The sequence below is a fragment of the Asterias rubens genome, chromosome 7 (genome assembly GCF_902459465.1).
Source record: "Asterias rubens chromosome 7, eAstRub1.3, whole genome shotgun sequence".
NCBI classification, from domain to species: domain Eukaryota; kingdom Metazoa; phylum Echinodermata; class Asteroidea; order Forcipulatida; family Asteriidae; genus Asterias; species Asterias rubens.
Window position 1 is genome coordinate 19,222,576 of NC_047068.1, and position 12,399 is coordinate 19,234,974.

Consider the following 12,399-nt stretch of genomic DNA (forward strand, 5'->3'; position numbering starts at 1 on the left):
GAAAAACACCCTTGTTGCACAATGTGTGTGCTTTCAGATGCATAGAAGTCTTTCAATATTTGAGAGAATTTACCTCTTTCTCAAAAAACTACGTTACTACAAAGGGAGCCGTTCTTCACAATGTTTTAAACTATCAACAGCTCTCCACTGCTCGTTACCATAGTTTTTTTCTAACAATTATTTTGACTAATATACCAATAGTGTACCCTAAAGTCAAGTCTGTTACAAGTAAAACCCAATTACTGTCTGGAGTCTTAGGTATTAAACTGATTGACGCCCGGTTCTATCAAGGGGACTTCAACTAAGGACAACAAGTTTGTATCTAATTAGATACAACAAAATTAATCAGCAAAGATGATTAATTTGACACTGTGGACATTATTTTAACATCATATACACCCACTACGGCACTTATCTGTTGAATAATGCGTGCATACCAAAACCACAGATGATCAAAAACAGTAAAGGATAGTCATTGGTTTTCCTCAAAACTTCAGTTCGTTCATCAGCCCTGCACTTTATATCTGTTGACTTTTTTGAGGATTTTCACAATTGTGTTTATTAATTTTGTTTAGTTATTTCTTTACAATTAACACTGATCCGTTTACCGAGGAAAATGTTACATTTAAAAATACATATATGAAAAGATATATGAACATTCGAAACACTAATTCAACATTGATTGTTCTTAGTAAAGATGATATGAAAGTCCATACATACATGGGAATGTGAGGTTGGAATGGTTGGGTTGAGTTCCTAGTGAAGAAAGATAAACACTGGTCTGTCATCTAGATTTCTTCAAAAAAATGTATAACACCAAATACTGAGAAATGCACGCACACAAAATATAAGTGTTTGTACCCCCTTTATATTGTAGCGTTGACCGTGGGTTGCGTTGTACACAGTTTAATGACACAAGAAGGTACAACTAACTGCCTTCGAAAATAAACATTGATGAGTTGAAAAGCAAACTGACTTCACAGTAGCTGAGCAACCCTGATTTTGAATGTATGTTTTTTTTCCATTCTTTTGTTCAAAATTCCACTGGTTCACATTCCCGTCAGTTGACAGCACACAACATCAACAGTCAATATTTGCATTAGGTATTTGTAATTCTGTTATGGGTGGGGAAGAAAAAGAAAGAAAGTTCATAACCCGACGTTTCGACCCTTGCAGAATCTTTCTTTTTTAGCCTCCGTCAGGCCATTAATATATATTTTCCAATTATACCATAGGTCCTTTTGGTTGGTATAGCAGTTCGAAAAAGCTAAGTCTAGTGTCTAGATGTAAAGTTGTGATATTTTGTGTGTAAGGTTACTTAAATAAAGTTGAAATTTATCCCCAGAGCAAAATAGAGACATATTTTGTCTGAAATGCTTTAAAACAAAATTGTTAAAGAAAGTTGCATTTGAATCCAGTGAAATCAATATTTAATTTTTCCAATCACTCGACCACCAGAGTACCATCACGAAATGCAAATCGGTCACCGATATCACTTGGCTGTCGACCAATCAAAATAGTCTTTTCTATAACCCACGTCATTTTAAACTAAACTTTGATCAGCTAGTAAACAGAACGTTTGTTTATTATGCTGAATTCAATGAGCACAAACTGGTGTTTTCTTGAAGAGGTAGGCATATATAAAGAGACCACCGACACCCTTAACTACACAGTTTGCCATTGATGCGAAGTAAGGCAAGATGTTCACGATGTTTTTAAGGTAAGACTGGGTATTTCTACCGCATGCAGCCAAACTTGAATATTGCGAACAAACTAAAATTGAATTTCAAAAGTGTGTGGAGACAATTCTTTTAAGGCACTGTTGGACACATTTTGGTAAATTGTCAAATACCAGTATTCTCACTTTTTGTATCCCAACATATGCATAAAAAATTAACAAACCTGTACAAAGTTGAGCTCAACTGGTCATCGAATTTGCAAGAGAATAGTGAAAGAGAAAAATAGCATTGTTGAATTACTTTGTGTGCTTTCAGGCACCTAATAGAAGGCTTCAGGGCTGAAGTCTTTTGGTATTATTCAAGTGAAAAGTTACCTCTTTTTCAAAACCTAAACGTTACTTCAGAGTGAGACGTTTCTCACAATGTGTTATACTATCAATAGCTCTCAATTGCTCATTACCAAGTAAGTTGTTCTACTACGTTTATTTGGAGTAATTACAAATAGTGTCCAGCGCCTTTAATTTATCTGTACCTTTCAGGCTGTTGGTGTTGTTGGTGATCACTTCGTTTGTTGTCGGTCATCGTCAGAAGAGGAACATCTATGATGAAGACATGAAACTGTTAGAAGAATTGGAGGATCTTATTCACAAAGATGGCAACATCCAAGCATACTTGGGACATTGTGAAGGTACGTGCAACGTTCTGTAAGGGCTCAGTAGTTTGTTTCTTATGACAACTTGTATAAGTTGTGACAACTTGTATAAGCTGTGACAACTTGTATAAGCTTTCGTGGAATGGAGTTTATCAGTCAAATTAAAAACGTTCTCCACACAGTCATTATTTTGAGGTAAAACGAATTGACTAGAGCGGGATTTGAACCAACGACCTCCGGATTAACGTGCCGGCGCTCTACCAACTGAGCTATCTAGCCCTATGTTGGCGATCTCTCCGTTTTGTCAATATCTGTGTTCGGGTGCCGATTTATTTTGCAAAAATAGAGGCAGTGTTTTTCTTGTAATAATATCATTGTATGTGAATTTCTACAAATTAAGCTTCTTCTTCTCTCGATGTTGCCTTGAATTTGTTATCACGCTGAGTGCTAGGCCTATATCCTATAACTCCTCATGCTTCGAATCTGCATGCCGCTTCAATTTCAAACTATCGGAACTTTTATGTTCTTTGTACCATTTTTTTTTTTTTTTTTTTGGGGGGGGGGCTTTAGAAGGTTGAAGTGCATACGTGTTTGGCTTTGGGTGTTAAAATGGCTGTCCTGTTATAGTGTTTTATGTGTGTTGTTTTTGCAAGGTTCTGAATTTGCTTTTGTTTTAAAGTTTCAAGTTGTGTGATTTTAATAGCGTTTGAGTGCAATCTCCTTTTTATAATTATACAATTATATATCGTTGGCAGGGGTTTGTTTGTACACATCTTAAGATGATTTTTTTCATTTTTTTTTTTTTATTACTTTTGTATAACCTATAGCAGTCCCTCTCCAACCTGCCTACAGATTTAAAGGTAGTGAACACTATTGGTAATTACTCAAAATAGTTATTAGCATAAAACCTTACTTTGTAGTGAGTAATGGGGAGAGGTTGGTAGTACAACACATTGTGAGAGACGGCTCCCTCTGAAGTGGAGTGCTTTTAGAGAAAGAAGTAATTTTCCACGAATTTGATTTCGAGACCTCAGATTTAGAACTTCAGGTCTCGAAATCAAGCATCTGAAAGCACACAACTTCGTATGACAAGGGTGTTTTTTCTTTCATTTTATCTCGCAACTTCCTTGGTCTTTTTTGAGCTCAAATTTTCACAGGTTTGTTAATTTATGCATATGTTGAGATACAGCAAGTGAGAAGACCGGTCTTTGACAATTACCAATAGTGTCCAATGTCTTTAAAATATATATGAAATAAATAAATATCGCGAAAGATTAAAACTTGCGCGGGCCAAATAATATGCGACCTACCGACTGAACTATTAAGCCGTGCGTTCTCCACCTGATCTCCTCTAGACCAATCAGAAAGGATAAACTTTTACGTGTATTAATGAATGATTAAATAATTGAATTTGGTTAATGTTAACAGACAAACACCAGCAGTTGGATGGACGTAGTCCAAAATCTCTATTGAACCAATTTAATGGCGCCAGCCGTTCACCTATTGCTATCAGGAAATTGGGAAAATTCAGGACCAGGCTTCAAAATGACACACCACTGGTAAATAGGTGAGTGGGTATAGTATTGGAAGTGTGGTGACCGAGCGGTTAAGAGCACCGAATTCAAATTTTGGTGTTTCCGATTAGCAGAGTGTACTCGTCCTCCGGATGGGATATCAAGCCGTTGGTCCCGTGTGTCGTGTAACGCATGTAAAAGAACCCGGTGTACTTTTATAAATAAGAAAAGGGTTCACCCTGATGTTCCTGGCTGGATTGGCATATTAAGCAACAGCACCCTCGTAAACAAAAAATGAGTAGGTCTCATAATTCAAACGTAGTCCTATACATACCTTGCAGGGAAATTATGTATGTAACAACACCAGGAGCGTCACTGAGTGACGGATATGCGCGCTATAAGAGGCCATTGTTTTTATTATGAGATATTTAGAAACCACTGGCTAACAGGTGAGTGGGCATAGAAAGGCCTATGCAATTTATATGAACATTTTTACAGACCCTGGTATTACATTGTTCTGTCTGTATTATTGAAGTAATCATAATATTAACTTCAAAACTTGTGCATTTTCTTACAGGCTTTCAAAAGATGAAGTGGACAAACTAATCATTCAAATTGATGATGTTTTGGGGCAAGTGAACACGCAAACGACTTGTGACGCGTCTACGCCCTACCGTACCCTAGATGGGAGCTGTAACAACCTTGTCCATACCGAAATAGGAATGGTGGAAACGCCATTAACAAGGGTTGTTGGCAATGCATACGGAGATGGTACGTACGAGAAGTCACTAACCTATTCAAGCTACTTTGTAGAAGCTGACGAAGGAAAAAAGATGATAAATACCAGTTTTGTTTACAATTTAAAGACACTGGACACTAATTGGTAATTGTCAAAGACTAGTCTTCACGGTTGGTGTATCTCGACATATGCGTAAAATAACAAAATGTGAAAATTTGAGCTCAATCGGTCGTCGAAGTTGCGAGATAATAATAAAAGAAAAAACACCCTTGTCACACCCTTGTTGTGTGCTTTCAGATGCTTGATTTCGAGACCTCAAATTCTAAATATGAGGTCTCAAAATGAAATTCGGGGATAATACTTCTTTCTCGAAAACTACGTCACTTCAGAGGGAGCCGTTTCTCACAATGTTTTATACTGTCGACCTCTCCCCATTACTCGTTACCAAAAAAAGTTGTATGGCAATAAATATTTTGAATAATTATCAATAGTGTCCACTGCCTTTAAACACGTACTTGAGCGAAGATGGCAAGTCGTGACCTTTGTTGAATTCAATTTGAAATGTTTTCAATCTTTACGGAAATCGGTCATATTATGAATATAATAGATTTTAATTGTGTAAAAAAAATAATCATTTCGAATACACATATCCAGTGCTTTTCTGAAAGATTCGCGAAATAGTCTGTAACGTCATCACCCATAAAATGATTACTTAGCTCCAATTTGTATAGCCGCTTTGTTGCAGCGGGGAGGTATAACAAAGCAAACTCACAAGCATGACGTCAAATCATTGTCATTTTGACACACGCCGTCAGTAAACGGTGGCCCGTTGAAAATTGTATTAATATAAAAAATATCTTTATTAAAGGCAGTGGATACTATTGGTAACTGTCAAAGACTAGCCTTCACAAGAGGTGTATCTCAACATATGCATTAAATAACTAACCTGTGCAAATTTGAGCTCAATCGGTCATCAAAGTTGCGAGATAATAATGAAAGAAGAAAACACCCTTGTCACACGAAGTTGTGTGCGTTTAGATGGTTGATTTCGAGACCTCAAGTTCTATCCTGAGGTGTCGAAATCAAATTCGTGGAAAATTACTTCTTTCTCGAAAACTATGGCACTTCAGAGGGAGCTGTTTCCCACATTGTTTTATACCACCAACCTCTCCCCATTACTCGTCACCGAGAAAGGTTTTATGCTGATAATTATGTTGAGTAATTACCAATAGTGTCCACTGCCTTTAAAGCAACATTACTGAGCTAACAAAACCGTTGCTGGCGGTGTAAGCACCAACCACCATATACTCAATGACAAACCTGTAGAAGTTTGAGATCGATCGGCCACGTGAGAATAGTGAAAAACCGATTGCAAATTTTGCATCGCATCGATGCCTTTAATAAATTGAATGAAACGCTCACTGAGCAATAAACTCCAAACATCAAATATGACATTTCAGACAGAAATATTTCAAGGGATGTTTTCAACTATCATCATCATTAGACCGTGTAAGTTTAATGTAAATCTGTGATCTTCACGATTTTTGTTTCTTACCAATTCTGTAACGTTCCTTTAAAAGTATAACATGAGAATTGTGATTTAATCAATTTAATTTGACAAACATATAAATAGTAATGTAACTATAACAATTAACATTTCCAATATATCTTTATGTGATAGGTGTTGGTACACCACGCACGTTGTCAGTAAACGGTGGACCACTACCAAGTGCCAGAACAGTCTCGCTTGGTGTATTCGATGGCAGTACTGAGACAACATCCGATTTTACATCACTTGGTGTACACTTTGGGCAAATTACTGATCATGATCTATCGGCAGTGAACAGACAACAAGGTGGTACTATATACTATATTCCTCTTCAACTGTTTACTTTGTTTAGCTCATCAGAAAGTAATTTTCACTTACTGTTTAGGAGTATTGGCTCTGACATCAGTCGCTGTGGTCTACACGTTTAGATCAGACAATCAGATACTATGCTGGTCTTAAAGGAAAAACCGATCATCAAACCACTCCTGACGACCAGCAGGGTATACCTTTTAAAACGTCGAGACTTGACAACAGCTCCTTTAGAGCCAATATTTCTAGCAAATGAAACTTATAAAGTGAGTGAGACTGTAAAGATCCTATCAGTTTTCAACTAGAAATGGGTAAGTGTCACCCGCAATATGTGCGGCTGTTGCTAAGGGTCAATCCAGTCTGTGCTTCAACTTTATGACCCAGCCATTATGTGCATTCACTTATACCCTTTCCATTTGTAGTTGATTGCAGTGAGTGTGCCGTTGAGGGCGAATGCTTCGCTATTACATTTGACTCACCTGACCCAGTGTTTGGGGGAAAAAGTTGTTTGGATTTCACTCGAGCGCATCATGAGACTGACAGTAACGGAGTTCGCCAACAACTCAACTCTATCACCACGTGGTTGGATGCATCATTCGTGTATGGGTCCAGTGATATGACTGCAGATACACTTACTGACGGTAAGACTGTGCCAAGTTTTTATGCAAGGCACCTCAGCTTTTGTGAGGCCAACTTCTGATAGATTTGAATCAGTAAATACATTTTTTGTTATCTGTCAATGTTGAGGCTGCTACTGGTTAGCGTTGGAAAAAGGCTAGGGAATTGAACCAAATGAAAAAGGCATGGGATTTTTTTTATTATATTTTGAAAACTGTGTTATTTTCAGAGTGTGGTTCCATGGTGCACCTTACAGATAGCGTGACAGGCCGACCCCTTCTCCCTCCAAATACCGCCTTTACCGATTGTTTTGGGATCGACGCAGAACAAAACATTTACTGCGGTCTCGCTGGGGACGGTCGGGCCGCTGAGCAGCCCGGACTCACCTCCCTCCACACCCTGTTCCTACGAGAACACAACCGCATTGCTGCAGAGCTGCGTGCACTCCGCCCTACATCAACCGCCGATGAAGTGTTCCATAAAGCTCGTAAGATTGTAGGCGCTGAATGGCAGCATATATTATACAATGAATACCTTCCACAGATTATTGGTGCTACTCTCTACAATGCTAACGAACTCGGTCCGGATGCTCCGTATGAATACAACCCAGCCGTTGATGCGTCTATTGCTAACATGTTTGCTGCGGCCGGGTTCCGATTCGGGCACACCGAGGTACCAGACACAATAATACGAGCCGGAACAAAATACCGTGCCTCGAACATACCACCGATTCAAATGAGTGAAGCATTCTTCAATGCTTCGTATATATTTGATGAATCAATACCTGATGGTGCGGTAGATTCTATCTTGAGAGGAATGACAATTCAAGAATTGGATTTGGTTGATGGACATCTGACGTCAGCAATTATTGACAACCTGTTTGGAGATCCGGATGCGACAGGGTAATTTGGTTCATGTGCTTAAGTCCTTGCATATTAAGCTATAATTTTCAAATGTGGACAAGCATGTTTTCTTAATATTCAAGCATGGTGCTATGATTCAAGTCAACGTACGCAATTTGAGGCTTTAATTACAGTACAAGTCCAATAGTTCATAAACAAGTCCAAATGCGCATGATCGGCGCGCAAATGACTCGGGGGGATCCGAATTCAAGCAACACAAGCCACCATCATGGTGCACTTCTTGAAGCATTGCGGCACACAACTATAAACCTAGCATTTCATATACAGAATGACGTCACTCTTACCAGCTTGGTTTATTCTGTAACTGTACTCAGTTTCCCAAGATGCGTTGCGGTATATATTTTTAGATGGCGTTGGTGCGGATTGGATTCGGGAAACATGACAAAGGTGTTTAAAATAACGATAGGGCCTTTCATACCATGCATGCAGGTTTTTCGCTGTATTTTAAGCAATACTTTAACTGTTTTTGGTGTCGTGATGTAATCCGAAACTTTGGAACACTTGGTGGCAGCAGACTAATTATTGTATTAAATATCACGAGTAGTTTACCGGGGCTAAGCTAACTAGAGTGAAGATTTTTTGAGCAAGCGTATTCTGAGGGTGCGTACATTACAGAGAACAATGAATTTGCCTAGTAAAGCTGCTGCAACCACCATAGAGCTATAGCTCTTATTATAGCACCCACATAGCACCCCAAAAACTTCCCCATTGAATCAACCGGCGACTTTATCCTTTGACCTTTTCAGTGATGGACTTGACCTTGCAGCGCTGAATATTCAACGAGGGCGTGAGCATGGCTTGCCAAGCTACGCTGTGATCAGGGAGGAGTTTTGTGGAGCAAGCGCCATCAACGATTACTCTGACTTAACTGACATTGGTGGAGCTAACCTCGATAAGCTTAAACAAGTCTACGGGTAAGTAGTGACGTGTGTTGGATTCGTGTACTAAAAAAAACACAGAAAGAGCTATTTATAGTGCATAAACTTGTGTAAGTCCATTCCTTTTGAATCTTCCCAATGCAGAGATAATGGTGTACGAGACATCGATGCTTTCGCTGGTCTGATCCTTGAAGACCATCTTCCGAATGCTCTGGTGGGCCCAACCTTGGCTTGCATATTCGCGGACCAATTCAAACGACTCAAATTCGGAGACCGTTTCTTCTACAAAAACTCTGATCAGTTTACAGTAGGTATGTAAAAAAGATTGTTCCATATTTTTTCCATTGTTTTTTTAAATTAATTATCGCAACCATTAAGCCCGGTTCATACTTCCTGCGAATGCGAATGCGAAGCGAATCTTGACGTCACAAATTCGCAACGAACAATTCGCAGCAGTTGCCCTCTGCTCTGCTCCCTTGCGAATAATCGCTGCGAAAGGAGGGTGTGACATCAAATTCACGTCAAATTCGCTTCGCATTCGCATTCGCAGGAAGTATGAACCGGGCTTTAGTTACAATTTATTGTAATAAAGAGTTGAGATTTATACAACACTAAAAATTATTGATAAATTAACGATGTGATGGCGCCCTCATTGGTCAGAGAGAACCATTAAGGTTTTTAGAAAGAGGATGCTTGGGAACTTAACAGACAAAGGCATTTCATCACCATGTGACTTCCCTACAAACATGTACAACCAATCCTATCAATGGACCTTATGCATTGACGTCATCCAGCCGCCATCTTAGAGGAAAAACGGTGACTTAACAATCGAGACGAACACACAGATTTGTACGCGCGGCGCACAGTATTGGCCAATGAACAACCTCCTTTTGACCTCTAGGTGAGGGCGCCCTACTGAAATGACGTCATGTGCGTAAGGTCTATACATTAACGCCTGAAAAAGTACTTGAGGTACCAAGGGTGCCATCTTGCCACTCTTATTCCAATAGCACTTTAAATTCCACACAACCAAAACTGACTTGACAGAGTTGACAGACTATCAGTCCATCATAGCGGAGATACCAAGACTGCCATATTATTACCACCCCCATTCCCAACTTTAAGTATAATAATACCGTCCAAACTTACTTTATGCGCACAAATTCTGCATTGTCACAAATATAAATCGTCACCCAATTACTACGAATAATTAAATTTCCGTTTGTCTACAGATGAAATTGAAGAGATTCAAAAAGCAACCTTCGCAAGATTGATGTGTGATAACGTGGAAGGGGTTACGAAAATCCAACCATTTGTCTTCGTGGCACCTAAGAACTTTCAGACGAAAGAAAGACGGTAAGAAATGGATAGTGTAGTTAAAATATTCATTTGAAGTTTATACTTCTTGTTTTCAATCGTATACACGCTAAGCGCCAGTGCCCAATTAAAAAAAACTATGTATGCACACAAAATAATATGTTAAGCAGAGAAAAATATTGCTTAATAGCAGCAACTGGTTACCAGCCAACTACCGTTTTGCTTTTAGCATATAAATCTCATGAGAAGTATCTTTTGCTTAAACAGCTTTATGGATGTAGGAAATGGTGTCACTGCAAACCATATTGATTGTACTGCCACATTGCAATGTTTTGAATCGTATGTACTATCTCTCCAGTCTGATACCCTACGTTTATCAATTTGTTCTGAAGTGATGACGTCAGATGTTTGGCGTCCTGACTACTCAAAACGATACACCCGCGAATACAGTGCTAACCATTTCTTATTCTGGTCTTTCAAAAGGTATAACTCGTTCCACGAGTACAGCAAGTCTGGTGACTGGCCCCATACAAGATCCACAATCCTGAATGGATTAAACAACCATCGAAAATCCTGCTCAAACACAAATTTCATTCCCAAACTTGATATCAATAGATTCTAAAACTATAATTATGCAAATGTGTACTTTTGGGACGCTTGGTGGCAGCATACTTACCATGTAAAGCGTAGTTGGTAGTGTGCGCAAGCTAAAACTTACGTAAACAATGGAAGTTTACCTGGTGAGTCTGCCGCCACCTAGCGTCCCAACGTCTCCCATAGGCCATGCCTTATATTATTGTAATCGTTTCCGAAAAATTAATGTAAGACTTACAAATCGATGTCAAAACAAAGTTGTTCCCAGAACAAGGGGCAAATTAATGGAGGTGCTACGGCTATGCACAACGATGCTTACCGGAGTAAGGTGTTAAATTTGCATCGGGGATAAAGAATACTATTTGGCTTTCTTCATACAAATACACCTGTGTGATGAAGCATGATATGATCATTTTTCAAAAGTTTAAAAATAATATTTCCACTGGAGGTACTGAATTTACTTTTCTCATCCACCCAGTTACCTCATTCACCCAGAATGTTGACTGACACTCATTCGCTCAAACTCTGTTTGGTGTGCAATCACTCTACGTCAACAATAATTGTACACATAGTATCAATGCCACGTGGCATGCCCCTAACCAATGAGAAAGTTTAAAATTGCGAGTATGGAACAACTCAAATTTGAAATATACTCACAATTCTCATGGTTTCTTAAAGTTGTTTGGGTATTGGTCTGGTTGACAGTAGTCAGTTGATCATTTGAAGAATAAAACACAAACTGATGAAGAAAAAAACATACAAAGCGCAATGTAAAATTTGGTCATATTAATTGCTCGGTTTGCACTGAGCTGCAACCCTAAGCCATCCGTTTTGTCAGATTCTTTATCAAACTGATTGTCCAATTTAGAGAAAACAAAGTCGACGGGCTTTACAAGCTCCAGAACTTCACAAACTAGTCCAAAACCACACATACAACGCCCTATATGGTACCACCAAGAAAGGGTATAAAGGCAGTTCAGCAATAGACATGACTGCTATGACGAAGCTCCTATATATAGCTTAGGTGTAGAAGTAAAACAGAACTTAAAATAATCACTGATAAATAAAGAGAAGTTTTGCTCAGCATAAAAACAGGAGTGTAAAATATGTTTTATTTATCAAGGGGCCGATTTCACGAAACTTTACGCAACTGCGTAAGTCCACTTGCGCAACGTTTATGGCGCAAGTTGCTCCATAAACGTTGCGCAAGTGGACTTACGCAGTTGCGTAAAGTTTCGTGAAATCGGCCCCTGGTGTCATAAGACTGTCCCTCCGGTCGATTTCACAAAGAGTTAGGACTATAGTCCTTATGATTAGTTCTATCTAGGAGATACTAAAAGACCAAGGAGAATATTTCGTCCTAACTCGAGATAAGACTAGTCTAATAGCTATTTGTGAAATCCAACCCTGGAGATTTTGTCTCCCATAATGGCGAAGTAATAAGCGCTGGATGAGGTTGATTCAAAGAGGGCGCTATCGGAAATGTTTTTGTACACAGTTTGCCGTATGGGGAAGGGGATGGACACATTATCTCCGGGGGAAAGACCCTCCTGCCACAATGACAAATTTGGTCTAACTCGGTTTTAAACCAGTATCACAAAGTGTAGATAATATATTTTGTGATACT

The 12,399-nt window shown here is 39.0% G+C and overlaps 1 protein-coding gene across 1 annotated transcript; it reads left to right on the plus strand.

Moving 5' to 3' along the window:
• The first annotated feature begins 1,614 nt into the window (after positions 1-1,614).
• On the plus strand, positions 1,615-11,864 carry LOC117293036 (peroxidasin-like). The gene is made up of 11 exons (XM_033775244.1): positions 1,615-1,720; positions 2,219-2,367; positions 3,760-3,898; positions 4,423-4,616; positions 6,266-6,439; positions 6,865-7,083; positions 7,290-7,962; positions 8,730-8,897; positions 9,006-9,172; positions 10,094-10,217; positions 10,662-11,864. Exons 1-11 carry the CDS (start codon positions 1,701-1,703, stop codon positions 10,798-10,800), a joined length of 2,166 nt encoding a protein of 721 aa, XP_033631135.1. The 5' UTR covers positions 1,615-1,700; the 3' UTR covers positions 10,801-11,864.
• Positions 11,865-12,399: the final 535 nt, after the last annotated feature.